General features: G+C 43.3%; 2 protein-coding genes across 3 annotated transcripts; both read right to left on the bottom strand.

Annotated features, from left to right (window-relative positions):
- Positions 1–757: 757 nt before the first annotated feature.
- PTS (6-pyruvoyltetrahydropterin synthase) lies at positions 758–6,824 on the bottom strand. 2 transcript variants are annotated; one of them, XR_015729414.1, is made up of 7 exons: positions 6,676–6,812; positions 5,046–5,125; positions 3,909–3,931; positions 3,450–3,506; positions 2,912–2,982; positions 2,083–2,352; positions 758–1,901 (listed from the first exon to the last, which is right to left on the bottom strand). XR_015729414.1 is itself a non-coding variant. In XM_034425261.3 (6 exons), exons 1-6 carry the CDS (start codon positions 6,750–6,752, stop codon positions 2,211–2,213), a joined length of 450 nt encoding a protein of 149 aa, XP_034281152.2. In that variant the 5' UTR covers positions 6,753–6,824; the 3' UTR covers positions 758–2,210. The 2 variants fall into 2 exon arrangements, 1 of the variants encoding a protein (XP_034281152.2); XM_034425261.3 differs by having other exon boundaries at positions 758–2,352; positions 6,676–6,824.
- Positions 6,825–8,830: 2,006 nt separating this feature from the next.
- LOC117658496 (carotenoid-cleaving dioxygenase, mitochondrial) lies at positions 8,831–19,822 on the bottom strand. Its single transcript, XM_034406622.3, has 12 exons — positions 19,619–19,822; positions 17,760–17,961; positions 17,085–17,293; positions 16,577–16,692; positions 16,034–16,136; positions 15,018–15,149; positions 14,159–14,319; positions 10,503–10,670; positions 10,137–10,274; positions 9,714–9,896; positions 9,487–9,597; positions 8,831–9,223 (listed from the first exon to the last, which is right to left on the bottom strand). Exons 1-12 carry the CDS (start codon positions 19,701–19,703, stop codon positions 9,110–9,112), a joined length of 1,722 nt encoding a protein of 573 aa, XP_034262513.3. The 5' UTR covers positions 19,704–19,822; the 3' UTR covers positions 8,831–9,109.
- Between the last annotated feature and the right edge of the window lie 1,571 nt (positions 19,823–21,393).

Here is a 21,393-nt window from a genome sequence, read left to right as displayed (position 1 = left end):
AATTAGAATAAGAATAGAATAGAATAAAATAGAATTAGAATAGAAAATAGAATTAGAATTAGAATTAGAATTAGAATTAGAATTAGAATTAGAATTAGAATTAGAATAGAATAGAATAGAATAGGAATAAGAACAAGAACAAGAACAAGAACAAGAACAAGAACAAGAACACGAACAAGAACAAGAATAAGAATTAGAATAGAATAGATGTGAGACTGCCAGGAAATCCAAGGATGGTTGGCTAGATTAGAAGTAGAAGTATAAAATAAAAAATCCAGAAGGCAGACATCTTCATACTGCTTCCAAACAAAAAATCACCTGGATTTATCTAAGCCAGGGGTCTGCAACCTTAAACACTCAAAGAGCCATTTGGACCCGTTTCCCACAGAAAACACCGGGAGCCACAAAATCCTTCCCGTGCCTGACTATTTCTTGAGCAGCCACAAAACTAGCATATGTAGTTGAATTAAATGTTCTGTTTTCTTCTGAAACTTTTCTTTTCTTGGATTTATCCATGGTTGGCCTACCGGGGGTTGAAAAGCTCAATAAATCACATGCCGGAGGGTGTCGCACACATTGGCGGTTGTGACGCATATTTTGAGTGACAGGGAGCCGCAGCAGAGGGGTGAAAGAGCCACATGCGGCTCCAGAGCTGCAGGTTGCTGACCCCTGATCTAAGCAGTCGAGAATGTCCTTTTTAAAAATGGGTTAAAACCAGCACACCCAGCCCAGCCCAAGATGAAACAGGGAAAAAAAAAACATTTTGAGAGATGTTTATTTAGGTTGGGGGAGAACCGAGAGCTGGAACTTTTCAGCAAACATTCTTGCATAAAAGAAAACCCCGATGTTGGGAAAGGGGGACGTCACAAGGAGAATGGGAATACAGAGCATGATTGACACGATGACCATGAATTCGGGCAAATTCCAAGAGACAGCGGAGAATGGGGCAGGGAGCCGGTGGGCTGTGGTCCATGGGTCACAAAGAATGGGGCACGACTTAGCAACTGAACCACCATGATAACTTCCAAAAAACAAAAGAGTATGGGAATGAACTTAATTAGAGTAAGGTAAAGTTTCCCCTCGAACATATGTGCTAGTCGTTCCCGACTCTTAGAATTATAATTATAATAATTGGCTTAATTACACAGCAAATCCATTCTCCGGCCTCTCCAGTTTAAAAAAAAACAGGTAGTCCTCGACTTACAACAGTTCATTTACTGACTGTCGGCACTGAAAAAAAATGTGTCTTATGACCGTTTTTCACACTTACAACCCGTTGTGGAATCTCCACAGTCCCGTGATCAAAATTCAGATGCTTGGCATCTGACCCATAGTTATGACCGTTGCAATGTCCCGGGATCACGTGATCACCTCTCATGACCTTCTGACCAGCAAAGTCCAGTAGGAGCCTTGGTAGTACAGTGGTCTAAAGCACCCTGTTATTAAGACCAGCTGCCTGCAATTTCTGCTGGTTCGAATCTCGCCAAGGCTCAAAGTTGACTCAGCCTTCCATCCTTTCTAAGGTAGGTGAAATGAGGACCCAGTTTGTGGGGGCAATAAGCTGACTTTGTATAAATATACAAAAGTATGAAGGCTATTGCTTAACGCATTGTAAGCCGCCCTGAGTCTCCAGAGAAGGGCGGCATATAACTCAAATTTAAAAAAAAAAAAAAGTCCATGGGGGAGCTGGATTCGCTTAACAACCGCGGCAAGTAAGGTTGTAAAATGGGGCAAAACTCACTTAACCAATGTCTCGCTTAACAAAAGAAATGTGGGGCTCCGTTGTGGTCGTAGGTTAAGGACTACCTGTAAGCTGCTTGGGACCAGGAAAACTCCCTCCTGTGTTCAAAGAAGCCCTGGATCTTGGGATTTACACTCATCATGGAAAAAGCAGTGACTTCCTGTTGAAACAGGGACAAACAGGAACAAACAAAAAAAAAGAATTGCAATTTTTCCTAACTCAGATCGAACTGAATGCTCGCACGGCAGGGAGGTTTGAGACCACCAAGCTGCATAAAACAGCTGCTTCACATCAGCTCACTCACATGATTCTTTAACAAAGAGATCAACATTTACACTCACAAGTCCAACAATGCATTGGTGGGTGGATGGACGGATGGATGGATGGATGGATGGATGGATGGTCGTCAGACCGGCTGAGTTACAGCTGTTCACCAACAATAACGGCACAAAAGTCAACCACGAGCGTCTCACTTCTCGGAAGGAGCTCCTTCTCCCTTGTAAACCACAATGTTGTTCTCGGTTTCGTATACTTTGACTTTATAAAGGGCTCCGGTCGAAAGGCACTTCTGGAGATTATCCCAGATGAACACCGCAACATTTTCAGTAGTACTAGAGGGGGGAAAAACCCTTGAGAATTAGTTACACTGCCTTGCTAGTGATATTTTTTATCATTTGCGCCATGGCTGCACCAGAGGGAAAAACCTCCTTCTGCAGCTATGGTGTTTCCTTCTGCAGATTCCTGCACAGTGAGTGTGTTGAGGTTGCTGATTTTGTGTCGGCCTGGAATTCTAATCCCAGCTCCAAAACACCTTTAAAAGACCATCAGGTTGGGATTCTCTGGACCAGTGGAACGAAACACAATCCATCTTGATTTCCCCAATAGTGCAGAACATGGATTTTGAACAAACCAAGTTTCTAGACCTCCTTGCCACTGGCAGGAGAAATCCCCTTATCCAGCAGGCAGTCTTTCCAGGGGGAAAAAAATTAGAGCAACCCTTTACAAGTTTTTTTTTTTCTTCCTCCTGATGTTACATTAAATGTCCCTGAATAATTTAGGCAATTCAGAGTCCTGTTAGAGAGAGAAAAACAACAACTCAAAAGCACTCTCGTACCCCAGGTTCAGGATTAGAAAACAGGCCTGTCCAGGGCCAGGAATAGAGTCGCCTACCTGACAAGCTCGGCAAAATAGGGGACGTCTTTATCCAGATTCTTGTGGTCGAGAGGCTCCATTATGGCTTCCTAGAAGACAGAGATGTTGTGAGGCGTTTAGCTCCTTGAAAGACACTCCAAAGTTAATCAGACTCGTTGGGAGACCTGCCTCACGTCATGCGGCAGATAAATATTTGATGGCGTGAGTCAAGAGCTCCTCCGGCATTTTTGCACAGAAGTGAAATCAACCTGTCGCCTTCTCTTGAGTGTTTTCTACTTGGGTAAAAATTCCCCCCTCTCCACCCACCAGGGAGATCTTAGGAGACAAGGAAACGGTCCGTCTATCCTCTGCTTTCACTTGGAGGGTTATGACTTCCCTTCTTATCCTCCACCCACACGCAGGAAGAAGCTAAAGTTGTCAAGCTGCATTCAGCACTTCCTCGATGTGTGCCTCGATTCCCACAGTGGATCCCCAACTGCCTGGCCAAGACCCTTGAAGTCCACGGGCAGTGGCTCATCTCTGCTGGCAACCCCTGGGATGAAAAGAGCTTCCTTACCTCCATGTAGGCTTTGAGATCCGTCAGGTTGATCACCATCCCTGTTAGAGGATTGATCTAGAAAGGAAAATACGAGAGGAAAGATTCAGAGTGGGCGAAATAAATATAATTTGTAATCTTTATGTTATTTCTGATCCTCCTTTTTGCTGTTTAACAGAGAAAGGTAATGTTCCAGAGATGGGTTTATAGAAACTGGAATGAGAATAACTGGAATAAAGAGATTTTTGGCTTTGTTTGAAAAGCTAGTGTTGAGGTGTTAATATTAATTATACTTGCTGGAGGTAAAAGGGCAGATTTGTTTTTCTATTTGTTTCTTTTTCTGCAAATAAAATGGTATTTTTTTGTTCTTTAAATGTAGTATACATTTCACTTGTATAATACAATCTTTAATAAACTTATTGGGGGGGAAAAAATAGAAAGAAAACACAAATGTTTAAAATCTGAAAACATTTCACTTACCTCTCCTTGCACAGTCACTTCCACTAGAAGAAATGAAAAGGAGCAAGAAGGAAATATCAGGTTGTGGTTTTTGATTCCACATGAAGATAATCAGCAAAGGAGATAAATACATTAACAATAGACCACATGAATAACTTCCGTCAGAAATTTAAGAAAGCTTTCCGCTTTCCATTACAGATAGTCCTCGATTTACAACCACAATTGAGCCCAAAATTTCTGTTGCTAAGCAAGACATTTGTTAAGTGAGTTTTGTCCCATTTTACACCCTTTCTTGCCAGAGTTGTTAAGTGAATCATCACAGTTGTTAGTGGCACAGTTATATAAAATGAATCTGACTTCCCCATTGACTTTGTCAGAAGGTCGCAAAAGGTGATGGCATAAGTTTGGGACAATGCCAGCGTCATAAATATGAGACAAGTGTCCAAATTTTAAGCATGTGACCATGGGGATGTCTGCAATGACAATGTCTAGTCATAAGTCTCCTCTTTACAGAATCCGGTCTAAGTCGGTTACTGGGACCCAAGGTTTAGTCTTCTGGTTTTTCTTTGAAGGCGTTTCGCTTCTCATCCAAGAAGCTTCTTCAGCTCTGGCTGGATGGTGGGGAAGGGAAGGATTTGAAAGGATGCAAACGACCAGCTGCCTGCAAGGAGTATAAATCTTTCCATTCCCCACCATCCAGTCAGAGCTGAAGAAGCTTCTTGGATGAGAAGCGAAATGTCTTCAAAGAAAAAAAATAAGAAAATCCAGTTGCCTTTTGAAAAAAGACAACCATGACCTGGATGGCTGAGAATCTCCATAGACATTAAGCTACCCAACGTAACAAAATTGTTCAGGTTAACACTTCTACTTGCAATTAATTGGTAATGGTTGTACGTTGCCATATGTCATTTATGGCGTTTTGAACTGATGGTGTTTTGAAAACAATGTATAAAACCTAGTGGGCTTCAGCAGCTGTGCAAAATGAATAATTGCACACAACTCATGCACACATGAGTGCAATTTGCATAGGATGAGGGACCCACGACAGGTGAGCTTTCATCCCAATGGCTCATCACTCTATGGATGATGGGCATCAGATTCCCCCTTTTTTTCCCCTCGTTTCTCTTGGTTTCAGAGATGGAGGCCCTCCCTTCTCACCTTTGTAGTTGTGGCCGTGGCCATTGGGGTTGTTACATTTCCCAAAAAGTTTCCGGTTTTCTTCATCGCTCAGCAACGGGCTGCAGAGAAGACGGAAGAATTGTAGGCTTAACAATAACAGCAGTGCTAGTAGTCACATCTGGTTCAATTGTCTTTCTATATGTGTACATACATAATTCATTTACTATTTCATGTATCTGGTGAACATTGTGTTAAAATAATATATGGTGTATTTCAAGCTCTGTAAAATCCTAATGTAAGTAGTTTACTTTCGTTTTCTAATAATCAAGTTTTTGGAATGTGCTTTCAATTTCCTACACTCGCTTTATTGTGAATTCTGTTGGAAATAAAAATAGCTACATGGGAAATACATTTCTGAGCAATTTCAGAAGTTATCAGGATCTATTGTTGTAGAAAGACCCCTCTGGAAGGATGGATACTTCACACCGTCCCTGGCCGGACTTCACCAATGGACTGGCTGGGCTCCATCAGCCAGGACCACCAACCCAGGGCTCAACAGAGGGGTCCAAACCAAGCCAGAGGGGCGAAGAGTACTTAACACAGTGGTTCTCAACCTGTGGGTCGGGACCCCTTTGGGAGTCGAACAACCCTTTCACAGGGGTCGCCTAAGACCATAGGAAAACACATATTTTCAGTGGTTTTAGGTATAATTTTATGGTTGGGGGTCACCAGAAGATGAGGAACTGTATTAAAGGGTCGTGGCATTAGGAAGGTTGAGACCCACTGACTTAACAGATTGTTAACACAGTTGGAAGGGACCTTGTAGGTCATCTAGTCCAACCCCCTTTCCGGGCAGGAGATCCTACACCATTTCAGACAGGTGGCAGTCCAATCTCTTCTTTAAAAACCTCTTAGCATCCAACAACTTCTGGAGGCAACTTCCGTTCCACAGGTGAAGCGTTCCGTCAGTCAGGCAATGAATGGCTGGCTTTCCAGAGGGTCCCAAGGAAGGACCAGATCCTTGCATGAGGGAGATCCCAAGGTGGGATAAGGAGGGATTTCCTAACCTGGACAGCTACAAAGTGGGGGTGGGGGTCACTCTGCCACTTTGGGGAGCGGGGTGGGGAGGGGGGAGAAAGACTGCTGGTGGGGAGGGGGAAGGGGAGGTTGGAGCCCAGGTGGCCCAGCCATTCACCTGCAATGCTCAGAGGGATCCTGCGCCCTGGCGGGGAGGACAGACTAGATGACCTCCAAGTTCCCTTCCAACTTCCAGATTGCAGAGAGGAACCTGGGCAGGGGCAGCCCCAGAGAAAGGCCAGGGCCTTTCCAGCCTGCTCTCCTCCAAGCAATGGGGGGCTGGGACAGCCTGGGGGGGGGGACCAGGGGGCAAGCATGGGGTGGGGGCGCCTAGTGGGCAGGGCTGCTCCTAGGGAGGGGAGGGGAAGGGGGTGGGGCTTCTCACTTCTTTAAAAACATGCATAAGAACAGCCACCCACCCCCCGTTGCAAGTTTAAGTGGGGGGGGAGGGGGGCGCACCATGCCCGCTTTGCCACCTGCGCCCACCCACCCACAAACCCTTCCCCCTCCCCAGAGGTCCCCTGGCGCTCTGCACGCGCTCAGGAGCCCTTTCTTCCTGCTCCCTCGCCCCCTCCCACCACCAAAACGCCACCTGTGCAGCCGGTGGGAGGCGCTGAAAGACGCGCAGCGCGAGACCCGGGCCCGGCGGGCGAGCTGCGGCGCCGCCATGGCAACGGCTCCTCGGTCGGGCGCCACCGCGCATGCGCGGGGAGGGAGTTACTTAGAGGAGAGAGAGAGAGATGAATGGAAGCTTTGGCCACGCCCCTCGGGGCGGGCTTGGGAAAGGAGCACGTGGCGGGGGAATGGCAGGAGCCTGGGAGAAGCTGGTGCAAAAAAAGTTGCCCCTGCAGCTGGCATGGCTGCTCCGTCCCCTGGGGAGTTGCAGCGAGGTTTCATACCACCCGCAAGACTTTTCCAGCCCTGGGCACAGGCCGGTTGCCCAAAGGGCAAGACTGAGCTGGCTAGAGTGACCAGGTGTCCGGCCAAAAGTGGACATGCCTTCTTTGTTTGTAAGTGGCCTTTAAAGCAAGGGTGAAATCCAACAGGTTCTGGAGAACCGGTAGCGGGAACTTTGAGTAGTTTGGAGAACCGGCAAATACCACCTCTGGCTGGGCCCCCGAGTGGGATGGGAATGGAGGTTTTGCAGTATCCTACCCCTGGAGTGGGGAGGGAATGGGGATTTTGCAGTATCCTACCCCTGGAGTGGGGAGGGAATGGAGATTTTGCACTATCCTACCCCTGGAGTGGGGAGGGAATGGAGATTTTGCAATATCCTTCCCCCAGGAGTCGGGAGAGAATGGGGATTTTGCAGTATCCTTCCCCCAGGAGTCGGGAGAGAATGGGGATTTTGCAGTATCCTTCCCCTGCCATGCCCACCAAGCCACACCCACAGAACCAGTAGTAAAAAAAATTTGAATTTCACCACTGCCTTAAAGTCAAATATTGTCCGGGCTTTTGAGTACTGCATCTAGCTGAGCTTCCCTGCAAAGCCCCACCCAAGTTAACAAGCAGTGCCTGAAATTGACAAGAGCATAATCAGTTTACAGGCCGAGGACTTTGGACCCTTCCCTTACCCTCCCTGGCGCCTTCCTCCCCCCTCCCGGGGGTTGAAGTTCGCAAGTCTTAAAGCTGCCAAGGTGGGAGACCCCTGCCATAAATGCTCCTCAACCTTCCTTAATCCAGACCTTTGAGTGCCCCCTCCTCAAACTTCTCACAAGGTCAGAAAGTGTTGGCCTCTGAAGATCTTGGCCCAGGAAATGCCCTCCTTCCCATCGTATCTCCACCTTTGAAGCTCTGCTCAGTTTAAGACTGAATTCTTGGCCTGTGCCAGGACATTCTTGGCAGTGGGAGAGATTTTCCACACAGAAGTGTGTTTGTTGGATGTTAGATGGATGCAGTGGCTGGCAGAGGAACAGAATAGTAGGGCGAATTGCATTTAATGGGTCCTTGTTCTGAGGAATCAAACTTCATTATCAATCAGAACATCTTTAGAACTTCCCGATGTCTTCATTTCTGATCAGAGGGTTTGATGCTTTTGGAAAGCCTCAAATGATCTCCATTTGGGCTTCCCATGTGCTGATTGGCAACTACTTCCCAACCTTCAATTTCTCGTCTTGGTCTCTTGCCTTTGCCATCAGTAGTTCTGGATGGGTTGTGAAAGTGGCTGGGACTCTCTCTATTGCTCATCCTGAGCCCAGTCTTGGTTAAGGGAATAAGCAGCTGTTTTGGTACATCTCAGAACCTTGGGCAGGTAAGGGAGAAGATGAATTCAAGGTGCTAATTTGTGACATCTCCTGGGGAGGGTGAAAAGGAATTGGGATTGTTGGTTGGAATTAGGTTCAAGTTCTTTGTAGGCTACATCAGAAGACTTGCCTATCTGTGGTGGGCAGACCCAGGGAAGCCTTGACAAGTGAAGGACCCCTGCATGCTGATGGGGCCTCTCTGCTCCTTAGATGGCCAGCCCAAGAGTGGAGATTGAGAAAAGGGGGGATTCTCCCCGAATAAAGAAGGGCCACTCTCACAGAAAGATGGGTTCAAAGAAGGTGGGACCTCAAGGGTGAGATAGCTACAGCTTGAATTGGGTCACGGCAGGGTTAATGGACTGAGATGCCCAGGGAACAAAGGAAAAATATTTATCTGGTACGATTGCCAAGATTTCTCAACAGTATCTGAAGGGCTCTGAGCCAGGTTTATACAAAGTTCAAACCTGAGATTCAGGCCACAAGGACTAAGAATGATCCGTGGAGTTACTCGAGAGTGATTTCTTTTTTATTATTCTTCACTTAACAGACAGACTCTTGCCAGACTAAAGCAGCTATCTGCATAACATCATAATCATGAACGTCTTGCTTTGAATTAGAAAACTTGACTCAGATGAGAAAAATGGCTATTTCTCAGTGAATCAAAGTGGAGCCCGATTGGGGAGTCTAGGAAATTAAGGCACATCTAGAGGAAGTAATTGGTCCACAGCGTTTTGGACACCACGGTGGAGATCCCCGAATCTCTGCTGTCTCAACAGGTGGCATTTAACTGGGGACAAAGCCCCCATGGAAGCCACAGGGGATCTGGACGGGGATCTCGGTGCGGCCCAGTTCGGTGAAATTCTCCGCATCCAGAACAAGAAGGAAGCTGCCTTCATTCTGAAAGAAAGAGGGATGTGGGATAACAGTTCCTCAGGGCTGCCTCCCCGTGCAAAGCATCTGCTTCCTCTGCCCCTCCAGGGGTTTTGGAGAAAGAAGAAAAGTAAACCATGAAGGCACAGAGGAGCTCCAAAAAGTCCCAGCATTTGGAAACCCCAGATGCCCTGCAGCGTTCACCAGGAGGCAGGAGAAATTCATTTTCAGCCATCTAAAAGGAATATTCAAAGAGTAGACCTTGACCTCTGCCACGAGGACTAAATTACCTGCTTGGGGGTGAGCACCACCGAGAGGATCACTCCCTTGTCTTCTGCCGAAGAATCAGGTTCTGGCACAAATATGGGCTCAGAAGGATACATCCCTTTCTCGCGCCAAATCTGGTGGGCAAAGAAGAGGGCTCAGAAGAGAATTTTTCTCAGGAGTTTTCAAGGTGGAACTCCGTCCCCGCCACACCCGCCACACAGAAGAGCATCGCTGGCCCCGATCTTCTCACCTTCATCCCCTTGGTTTCTGTATCAACCTTGATCAAGGAGTCTCCAACAACATGACCAAAGCCGCAGCCATAAAAATAACGGTATTTTTTCCCAGAGTAATGTGCATAATTGATGTGAGGGAATTCCACTCCTCCGGCTTCTTTGAGGTCCTCCTTGTGTAGACTTTCAGGCGTGCACCAGATCTAGAAGAATCAGCGCGGAATCAATCACATTGCAGAATCCTTATGCATCTACTACTTGAACTTGCAAGTTTTTTTCCTGGCACCCAATACTTTATATTTTGGGGCCCTTCCACTTGAAGAGTACAGGTAGTCCTCAACTTACAACCAGAATTTCCATCGCTGAGCAAGGTGGTTGTTAACTAATGGAATGCTTTCATTCTTTCTAAATTACACACACACACACGGACACAAATTACCTACCTTCCCATCCGCCTCCTTCACAGCTTCTGCCAGCGTGTAGGACAAAGGATTAAGGTTCTGCCCCACAGATGCCTTGGAGCTCACCGTGATCGGGAGAACAAAGCGCCGTGGAAATGGCTTCGGGAGCATGTTGTAGGTCTGCCAAGACAACAAAAAAAGCCATTGCACAGAGAAACAGATTCACACTGTGATGAAGAGTCGGACGGCCAAGAGGGAAGATAACTTCTCCATCTTCCTTCACCTTGGAATCCCAGCCTTGTCGAGGACTGGAGTACCACTGTCCAACACCCCTGGGAGATCCAAGCTTGGTCTACAAGATGAAGCTCCCTTTCAGTGCCCACCATGTGGAGGGCAGAGCAGCGGTACCTGGTCAAGGGCTTCTCCAGCCTTATGGAGGTTCTGCAGTCGGAAGATATCAAAAACTATGCCATCATCGAAACAGCAGAGATCCAGGACGATGCACCCCTGGTCCTCAAAGGCGTTGATTTGATGGAAATAGCAGAAGGCCTTGCTATGATAATGCAAGGGTAAGGTCTGCAACAAGAGGCGAAGACATGAGAGTGAATTCCTGCCCTTTGGGGACACCCAAAAAATTGGTCCTGGGTACAACTTCTTTTTTTTTTCACCCCCATCAAGTTTTTATTTATTTTTTTAATTTATACATATTATTATGTGGATGGTGTGGTGTTTGAGTATCATACATTTCAGTACAGATAAACATATTCATAATTATTACATTCCATTTTCTTTATTCCATATTATTTGCCCCTATCTTTTACACAAAATTTTTATTTTCATATAAATATTAACAAGTACGCAATAACATCTAAACCGATATGCTTTAACGTCCACTGTATTATCTTTTGTTATAATTTCAGTAAGTATAACCCTCAAGTTGAATAAATACAAAATTGTCTGTCTGTTTTCTTTTCTCCTGTACACCATATTTCCCAATTTTACAACAATCCATCTCCTTTCCTGTTTTTTCTCCTCCCTCTCTTCCCTTCTTCCTTCTCTTTACTTCCCTCCTTCCTTCTCCTCTTTTTCCCTCTACTTCCCTCTCTCTTTGTCTCCTTTTCCTCTCCCCTCTCTATTTCCCCTCTCTCTTCTTCTCCACTTCCCTCTCCTTCCCTTTCTACTCTTCTCCTCCCCTCCACTTCCCTCTCTCCTTTCCCCTCGCTACCCTTACTCTTTCTTCCCTCCTCTCCTACTCCACTCTACTCCACTCCATTTCGTTGTTGTATATAATATTCCCAATACCTACAGGATATGGTGTATTTTCCAATTAATATCTTTCAACTATATACAGGTTCTTAAAGTTACATTCAAAAATAAAAGAAACAGACTTAATCACTTAAACATGTGTTATGGATAATCATACAGTATATCATGATATTGGTTAATCTTCATAGTAATTTTACACACATCATTCTAATCATACATATATATATATATATGTATATGCAACTACAATATTACTCTTTTAATACTAACATCACTTCATTGATCAAACAGCATATCGTCTGAATACCAGTGTCAACTTGCAAAGCTTTCAAGTTGCCGTGAGCGGGAGGGAGGGAGAACTGATGGAGCTGATTGATTTCCCTAACTGAAACTACATTCCACAGATGTTTTTTTTTTTACCACAATCAGTAGGAGAGTTTTGGGTTTCACAGCCAGCCAAAGTGGTTAATTGGAGAATGTGATTTATTACATGGCCAGGGAGGAGGGGAGAGACAGGGTCATAGGGAAACGTAAATCTATGTGGGATTAGTTCTAACTATCTGTGAAGTTTCCGAAACTTCACAACCAGTTTCTTACATCCTAACATTTCAAGTTTACCACCATTTTCATTCTTTGTGTCTATTTTTCATGTTTCTTTTCTTAACTTATTTGACTTTATGATACATTGCTTTACACCCTTCCATTCTAAACATCCACTAATATTTCCCCCCTCCACATTATTATATTCAAGGACATGATACTCTGTTTTCTTATTCATATTCCCATTATTTAACTCTGTATATTTTAAAGTTTGTTAATATATATAAATTACATTATCTACACAATAGTCATATTTTATACACTTTTAATAATATTCAATTTCTCATTTCCAATTCCAATGAATTCCCATTCATAATTTTCCAGTTTCATATCTATTTGTGGTAATGTTTATCCTAATATTAATTTATATTAAATACCAACTAATTGTCCAGCCTATATCATTCTAATATTAATACAGTTATTAACATGTAAGCATGATATATCTATAACTTTTTCTCCCCTTAACCATTATCCCCTCCTTTAGTCCTACCATTTTTTTGACGTCTCCCGTTTTCCTCTTAAGTCTTTTATTCCATCTATTTCGAAGTTTATATTCTGAATCCATAATTTAATTTTTTTCTCCTTGCCCTGTCTTTTCCCACTGTTTCTTTTGAAAGCCTTCTGCTCTAAATCCTATCGTTTCCCTCGAAACCTCTTCCTGTTCCTCCCATTTCTTTTTAAAGTCTTTTAAAATGTTTTCCCCCTATTTTAATTCCTCAATTCTTATTAATTTTAATAGTGTCTCCTCCTTGTTATCTTCTTTTTGCTGGTTTCTCAGTTCTAATTCCCCTTCTGTTCCAGCTGATCTTCTTGTTCTGATCTTTGCTCCTTGTCTCTTGTATACAATTTTCCTGTCTTCTATCTATAAGATCAGATATTTCCACCATGTCCTTGCGTAGTCCCAGGATAAGGTCCTTAATGTCCTTAATATTTTGAATCATTTAACTCCATTTCATTTGAGTCTCCACAATCGTCAGTTCAGAAACCAAACCTCCAAGTCAAATTTAAATGTCTCATCAATGTTCAATCAAATCAGTTAGTTACTTCAGGGATCCTCCACTCTTCAAGTCGTTTTTGTATATCCAACAATATTTAGGGGTCCACAGACCCAAATTCTTTATTAATATTCCAGTCTCCAATGGTTAGAAGGTAAATATGTATAGTTCAACAGTTATTTCCCTTCACTGTCATCAGCAGATGGTGCTCTTTACTTCACTCTGCTGCCTCTCTGCTTTAATTTTGACTCTGCTGCCACTCTGCTTTTATTTTGACAAGTCCAATTTATTTCTCTTGCTTAGTTTAACTCATAACTCCGTTACCTATGGCAAATTATTTGAAGAAAAGGTAGGTTTATAGTTCCAGCATCTTAATATGCCTTCTTAATATCGCGCCTTTTGTTTTGGGGATTCCATTTCCAACTTAATTTTCATTTTAAACAAATATTTACTACTTTAAATTTCCAATATGCTTTTTCACAATAGCTACACGCCACTGTAACAAATTGTTCTAAAAAGTATTCCCCTTAAATTTTTCGGGGTCTGGTTTCAGTTGTAAATCTTTTCTTATGCAGATAACACACCATTCACTGTTGCCCTCCTCCTGCACAAACTTATTGTTTCTGGCTGTTCCCCAGCTTCATGGCAGCCATTTTAACTACCGCTGCTCCTAGTCTTTGGATGAGGGGATTTTCTGAGTCGGGGGGGGTAGATGCGGCTCCCCTCAACCTGCAAGGCAGTCCTCCTTTGCTTCACCATCCCTCCAGGTTGGCTATGGCTTCAAATGAAGCCCCCGACAGGGAGAGCTTGGAACAGAACTGCGGAGGTCACGGATCTCGCTTCTGAAGGCACCGGAAGTTCAACCAGAAGCTGGCACAACTTCTTAAAAATCACTTATATATCAGGGTGATGCTTGGAAGGATTTTAACATATGGGCAAAGCAAAGAGGTTCCTAATCTTATGTTCTCCAAAGATCTCAAGATATCAACTCTCCCACCATTCTCAGCCACTCTGGCCAATAGCATAGAGGCATTCTGGGAGCTGCCACCCCAAAATAATTTCGGGAAAACTTTGGTTTGGTTTGTTCATTGATACCTTCTACCACCCAGGATGAGAAGAGCAACAGTCTTGTCGGCCTCGCCCTGCAGATGCCAGAGAAGATGTATCAGGAAGTTACCAGAGCCAGCCGAACAGGTGACCTACCTGTCCCGTGTGCTTGTTCACGACATAAAAGCGAGTGTTTAGCTGAGGCTCCCAACTCAGTCCATCCGGTAAGGATTTCCCAGAAAGTTTGGCTGTAATCATCTCCCACAACTTTATTTGAATGGGCTGTTCAATAAAAATCACGTAGTTTTCACTCATTCCTAGAAACAGGAGAAGAAAAGAGTTGGGTCACTTCTTTTCATGAAGAGCTGATTCCATTCATCCATCTAATTATGTGGACATTTCCAAGAACAAGGTTGCCTTATCTTTCTACCTGCCGGCTTCATTCTTTGTCGCCAAAACAATTTCAGATTATTCACCATAACAGCCAGTAATTTCAAATTATCCAATTTAACACTCTGTGGATCAAATTTAATGCCTTGGGGTGCTACTACATCACCTACTTAAGAATTTTAATCAATAATTCTTAAAAAAAGGAATTGCCAGACTTCATTTACGCAACCCCCCTTCCAGCTTCCAATGGCAGGCCAGCGATTGGGGTACTGCCAGGAGCTGAACTTTTTGTTCAGCTTCAGAGTTTTACTGACATTGTTTTTAAAGCATCTCTCAGGGCATGATTTCAATTTCAATTTATTATGGCCACCAGCTAGCAAAAGATGTTACATTGTTTTATATGAACTGCTCTGGTGGATCATTCGTGGCTTGGAGCAATGAATTTCATTAATTTAATCTTTCCTATTACGTTTCATGTTCTACTGGATTTTATTCCGGCAGCGTGATAGATCACATTGGTGGCATTCCAAATTTTCGGCCCACTTTTCATCATTTCACTTTTGCAACTCTAGCTGCCTCTTTCTGGCATTTCCAGAAAAACTTAAAAGGAGGCGGGTCCTCTCACCAAAACTGTGATAATAGGCTGGCTTCATTCTGTTCCTGGGTTGAATGGTGCACAACACTTCTGCACCTTGCAGGCTGGAGTCACTAGGCTGAGACTTCTGGGGAGGAACACGGATGATGTTATAGTTGGAGCCTGTAAGAGAGAAAGCCCAGCTCTTTGGAACTGCGATTCCAGCTAATCAGCTGCAGATGGATTGGGGAATTGAGCTCAGCAGGGCTGGTGTGCTATAAACAATGCTTCCTATGAACAATACATGAATTTGGAATTGAGGTATGGACAGCACCATCCAAGGTTTGGAAGGGGGGACCACCGATATGATGCACTGTAAGAGAAATCCACAGCCACTTCATCTTCACTCCAGTGTAAAATTCAGACATGTGATCCATCAGATGCTACTTCACGTTTTCCAGGTCCTCTGATCCAGATAAAAGGGCTGCAGCATCTGACTCTAAACCTATGCGTCTACTCATTGGAAAAATACTTTATTTGTTTGTTTGTTTGTTTGTTTATACATACCAGGTTAAAACCAGTTTTAACCAGGAAGTATCCTGTTTTTTACCCTCTGCACATGTGCATAAGTGTTTGCGCATGCACAGAAGATCCAAGCGTGCATGTGATGACCACATGCTCTTCTGAACCAGTTGGGAAGGTAAGTAGATTTCAACCCTGAACCCAGGCTCTTCTTGGCTTTTCATGCCAAACTGACAGTTACATATCAGTCTTCAGACACATCAAAAAACCTCAGTCAATTCAAAGATGATTTATTTATTTATTTGCAGAGGGTAAAAAACAGGTTACTTCCTGGTTAAAACCAGGAAGTAATGACGACTGGGCGGGTAGGCAGAACCTTCCGCCGCCATCACTACCGGTTCTCTGAACCACCGGCCACCATCGCTACCACCTGTTCGGCAGTACACCCCAATGAAGTCAAAACCATACACTGAGATTAGTATCTAATTCCAGACATTGAAATGCTACTCAGATACTTCTGTTTATCTCTGAGAATGTGGACTTACCATGCGTACCGAAAGAGCTGCCCATGTTGTAGACTGTTCCATCTGGATCATAGTGGGGGTGGGCTGTGGCTCCATTCACTGCAACATATTTTTTCCAGTTCACCTGCAAGGACAAAGATGGCAGGTCATCTTACCTGAGTTGGACACCTTCCAGATAGAACTGAAGCTCTCAGAATTCCCACACCGGCTGAGAGGTGATCATCACCAACATCTGGACCAAACCAGGGTAGGGGAAGTTGAACTCAACAACTCATTGTGAAACATTATCGTCCTCTTTCTGTGGCTAAAAGCTGTTTTGTGGGATGGCCATGACTAGTAGGATGAGGGCAACTATTCTTTCCCACCTAGGTTTCCCAGCAACTGTTCCACAAGGGCATATCTACTCCTGGAGGGAACATTGGAACATTTGTAGAAGATCCAGATTGAGTCTTCAGCATCTCCAGAGCTCCTGGAAAACTGCCTGTCAATCCAGATTTGGGTAGTAGTGGATGAGATGGTGAAATAGGCTAACCCAATGCCAGGTAACCTGCTCCGTTCCTTTACCTTCTCCTTTGATTCAAGCGTGTCCAGATCCACCTTGTGCATTTGACTGGTCTCCGTGCTGACAAAATAGTCGCCTTTGATGACCACAAAATTCACAACGCAGTTGTCTGTCTCTTCTGCAGTATAAAATTCACCTCATTGGAGTGTCGTAAATTCAATACAGAAAGCATTTCCATTATCATCAACTTGCCAGGATCAAAAGACTGAAAGTGTAGGAGATGGCAGAACTGGGGCAGAGTCAAAAGAGGAATCAGCCTAGAACTTTTAGGTAGTCACAAATGGACTTAGTCTGTTCTGCCACTCCTTCTCTTAAAGCCAATTTCTGTAAAATTGTGAAATTGTCAGGGACAGAGTTGGAAAACAAATGGAGTGTCAACTTTGTCCAGTTTTCCCACTCTCCCTTCCCACTTCTTACAAAAATTTTTTTGACGGCGTGTCCTTCAGCATTTCCCTTATGGAAACTTCAGATGCAGAATATGAGCGAAACTGATCCAAAAATGATACTTACTTAAGTCAAACTTTGACATGAAGCGCTCAAAAATGTTCTTGCAAGGATCTGGCATGGCCAAGGTGCCAAATTCAGAGATCATGATTCGGTTGTTCTTGCTGTTGGTCAGGTAAGAATCACTCCGGAGAAACTTGCTGCTGTATTTCACCACCCCATCTCCAATTTCAAACTTATGCATGAGTGCCATGCCATCAAACCAGTGGTTGTACCTTCATTTGGAAAAGACAAATACAGATTAGAGAAGGAGAAAGTCATGTGCAAAGCTTACCCTACCAGTTCCAATCATCCACTCTGTTTATTAGATGACAAACAATGATCCTTTCGGTATACAAGTGCACACAAAGGGCACATCAAGTTGTAAAGACTGTAATTTTTCCAAAGATATGATTTTTGAATTGTTAAAAAGGTCTTTCTAAAGAAGACAATCCCCCTCAAAAAAGTTTATTACTAGATCAGCTTTTGCCACATCCTTCGTCGTCATTATATCTCCCTTAAATCAAGAAAATATGTATTCAAGGATTCTTTCTTCCTAAAACACAACTGATTGTTAGAATTACTGAAGCATATGAATGGAGAAAATTGATCAAGACTGCAGATGAGAATAAAATTATCTACTGGCTTTTTAATCCTTAGCAGAGCAGACAGCGGCATCCATAGCAATTGAAACAGGCATACTTATCTGGTCCGAATTCGAATTTTCCTGGCCCGTTCCTCAGTAGCTTTCCTTTCAACCATTTGGGAATCTGCCCTTGGAGTTTTACTGGGATCGCTTGAGGTGTTTCTTGTACGGTGGAGAATAATGGCGAGATGCATTCTAAGCCCTTCTTGTGGCTATAAGTAATCGGTGCTTTCGTCTTGGGTAGCAGCTTTTTTATCACTGCAAAGACAAACTGAGCAATTAACAAAGAGGAAGGGGTTACCATCTTGAGTGCAATCCTAAAGTTACCACTTCATATTATGCAGAGGCCAACTACAAGTTTAGGAATTGGCTGAGTAAGAGGAAAGAAGGATGGCTTAAAGAACTAGGAAAGAAAGGTGCATAAAGCAAAAAAAAAAGGGGGGGGGAGAAGAAATTAGCAATGACTTTTGAAAAGTTAATTTGATCTGATCCTGTAGCCCAGCTCTTTCCTTCATTCCTACGCAGGCAGATCTGAACTGAATCTGAATTGATGTGTCCAGATATTGCTTTAATATCTGAAATTTTTGGGAGTGGAATTCTGTCTTTGCCCCCATTGCCCCATAAAGTGCTAATGTCATAAAAACAGAATAATTTTTCAGTATTAAGAAAATGCAACAATTTTTGGAATTTGGGTTTGGAGATCCAAATACACAAGGAGTTCAAATGGTAAATCTCTGCCAAGGCAGTCAATCAAATTAAAAATTTAACCACCATTGTTTAATGCTGCTTTATGGATCATTACCATGATGAAATATCCCTTCTCCCAATAATAATAATAACAACAACAACAAGCACTACAAACTAATGCCATGAAAGCGAAGATATAAAAATCCACTGACAATCCAAACTGCCAACTTTGCAATGACAAAGTTGAAACTGTTTCATACTTAATATGAGTGCAGCAAAATTGCGCAAACTGATTACAAAACTAGACACAACTGAGTTGCTAAATTAATCCACTGGTCATTATGTAAATAATACAATTTACCCGTGTCCAAAAAGTCATGGAAACATAAAGTGGAAAAAGTTATAGAAAATGAGAAGGTGAAGATCTTGTGGTACTTTCGAAAACAGACAGATCGTCACTTGGAACACAACACGCCAGATATCACAGTTGTTGAAAAGCAAAACGTATAATTTATTGACATCGCGGCACCAGGAGATGCCAGAGTCGAAGAAAAAGAACTGGAAAAAATCATGAAATATCGCGACCTGGCCATCAAAACTACACGGCTATGGATGAAACATGTCACAGTGATACCCATTGTCATTGGGGCACTTGGTACCATGTCCAAGAATTTTATAACATAAATCAGCAAATTGCAGCTTCCTGCAATAACACCAGCGGAACTGCAAAAAACTGTGCTACTTGGAACATCGTACATCTTAAGAAGGTACTTGGTTGATATTGGTTGATGTTGACTCATGACGGTTGCAGTGTCCCAGAGTCACACAACCCCCTTTTGTGACCTTTTGACAAGCCAAGTCAAGGGAGAAGCCAGATTCACTTAATAACCCCGTTATAGCTTAACAACTAAATGATTTACTTAACTGTGGCAAGGAAGGTAATAAAACAGGGCAAAGCTCACTTAGCAAATGTCTCGCTTAACAACAGAAATTTTGGGCTCAATTGTGGTCGTAAGTTGAGGAGTGCCTGCTAAAGATCTTGTCCACAGCGAGTTTCTGGGTAGATTCTAACTGAGGTCTACCTGGATGACTTTCATAACTGGGGATGTTCGATATTGGGACCATCTAGGAGCCTTCTCAAACCTTCTTGGGCCAATTCCAATAGGAAATTCATCACAGACACTCTTGGCTGAATTTGTACATACGCTGGGAAGAAAAACGATCTTACCTGGGATACTTTGCAGCAAAGACGCAAGAAAGTGAATCGCCTTCTGAAGCAGGAAGTTGGTGAAAGAAACGAGGAGGAAAAGCATTTTCACGATGCTGAGCTGGGAGAAAATGGCAAGCCCCAAATAGCCAGAGACTGCGAGTCAGAGAGAGCCAAAATGCTCTTTGATAGGAGACGCAGGGCAGTGATGAATATCTGATGGCTTAGCGCAGCATTTCACAATAAAAGCCTCCAGGACTGAACAAGTTTAGCAGACAAGATGGCATTACGTTGGCAGAAACAGGAGGGCACAGACCTCTAGTGTCAAGTTTGGGCAAATCACTTTTTCGGGGGAGGAAAAACAAAATTATAGCAGACTTAAATTGCGAGACCTGACACGATTAAGACATCATCTCTGTCTGCTTCTAATGCATCATTGATCTATTGAATGAATATATCACATCCAATTATTAACCATTCAGGCTGGGTGTGTCCAGGCACTAGAGTAAAGTGCAGTTGGCTAGTTGGCACTTTGATGTCACTTTTGAACAAAACCACGAGGAAACTGGTTCAGTTGGTGGGTGAGAGTTGCTGAAGAATGCCAGGTACCTGCTGTGTATTTTTGTCTATCCTAAACCAGGGAACATCTGTCTTCCCTCCCAGGGAAATCAAAGCCCTTCTTACAGTAGTTTGCTTCTGAAGTGGGCAACGCATTCCTCCAGGCAAGCCAAGCATGTAAAAAAACAATGCCCGGAGGAGGAAAATGTTGCTTTGAGGTCTGCAAGGTTGCAGTCTCCATCTCTCCTTTTGCCCAGGGCTCTTGCTAGCAATTTAGAACAGACCAAGACCAACAGGAACTACCGTATTTTTCGGAGTATAAGACGCACCTTTTTACCCCCCAAAAGGGGGTGAAAATTTAGGTGCATCTTATACACCGAATGTAGCCCTGCCCACCCACTGGCCCCACCCTTTAGCCTGTGCCTCGCAGCAGTTACCTTCTTGCAAACAGCAAGAAAAAAACAGCCCCTTTCAGCTTCAGCATAGGTTAATTAGCACAAGTTGATTAGACCGGCCTCCCGACACTCAGCTGATTTGCTCTCAGCTGTTTTGCGCAGGGCTCTCCTGCTTGCTGCAGAGTGCTGGAGCAGATTTTTTTTCCCTAGCTATGCTGAAAAAACAAAACTGAAAGTAAAGCAGGGTCTTTGCTGCAACGTGACAAAATGAGGCAGAGAGATATTTATTTTTGTTTTTCCTCACCAAAAAAGGTAGGTGCAAACAATAGGAAATTTAAGGCAAAAGAGGAGAGTTCAAGATTTTAAAACACAAAAGAAAAAAAGCTCTATTTAACTAGGGAATTGTAATAATTGATTTTTTTTAAATTTTTTTTATTATTAAAATATAAACACAGATATAAAGACAATACAATACAATACAAAGACAAACAAAAAACCCACCACCTACAAACCCACCTAACATTTTACATATACGTTTTTGTCATCAACAGAATATATGTCATTGAGCTTATATAGTTTAATAAAGAGTAATTATTAAATATCTGATTCCAATGTTATAACCTTACACTACAAGTTTACATTATTTATGAGTTCATCTCCTTATGCAAGTCTTTACCCTAATTTCTGTCCTCTACATTTTTGCTGATTTTCCTTTCCAGCCATTGATACCATTGGTGCCATACAAGATAGTATTCGCTTTCTTCCTTTTCCTGGAGTTCCAGCGTCAATCTGTCCATTTCAGCACACTGTTATTTTTGCAATGATTTTGTCTTTGGATGGGAG

Source organism: Pantherophis guttatus, chromosome 9 (assembly GCF_059756535.1).
Source record: "Pantherophis guttatus breed Tessera chromosome 9, ASM5975653v1, whole genome shotgun sequence".
Taxonomy (NCBI): domain Eukaryota; kingdom Metazoa; phylum Chordata; class Lepidosauria; order Squamata; family Colubridae; genus Pantherophis; species Pantherophis guttatus.
This window is presented reverse-complemented; position numbering and strand designations above follow the sequence as displayed.

Coding starts and splice junctions, on each gene's coding strand:
- PTS (XM_034425261.3), bottom strand. CDS start 6,752: ATGGCGGCGCCGCAGCTCGCCCGCCGGGCCCGGGTCTCGCGCTGCGCG. Junction 3,932..5,045: donor CCACGGCCACAACTACAAAG/GTGAGAAGGGAG, acceptor CATTTCTTCTAG/TGGAAGTGACTGTGCAAGGA. Junction 2,353..2,911: donor TATTTTGCCGAGCTTGTCAG/GTAGGCGACTCT, acceptor TCCCCCCTCTAG/TACTACTGAAAATGTTGCGG.
- LOC117658496 (XM_034406622.3), bottom strand. CDS start 19,703: ATGCTTTTCCTCCTCGTTTCTTTCACCAACTTCCTGCTTCAGAAGGCG. Junction 17,294..17,759: donor TTCGAATTCGGACCAGATAA/GTATGCCTGTTT, acceptor TTCCAAATGAAG/GTACAACCACTGGTTTGATG. Junction 10,671..14,158: donor TGAACAAGCACACGGGACAG/GTAGGTCACCTG, acceptor CTCTTGTTGCAG/ACCTTACCCTTGCATTATCA.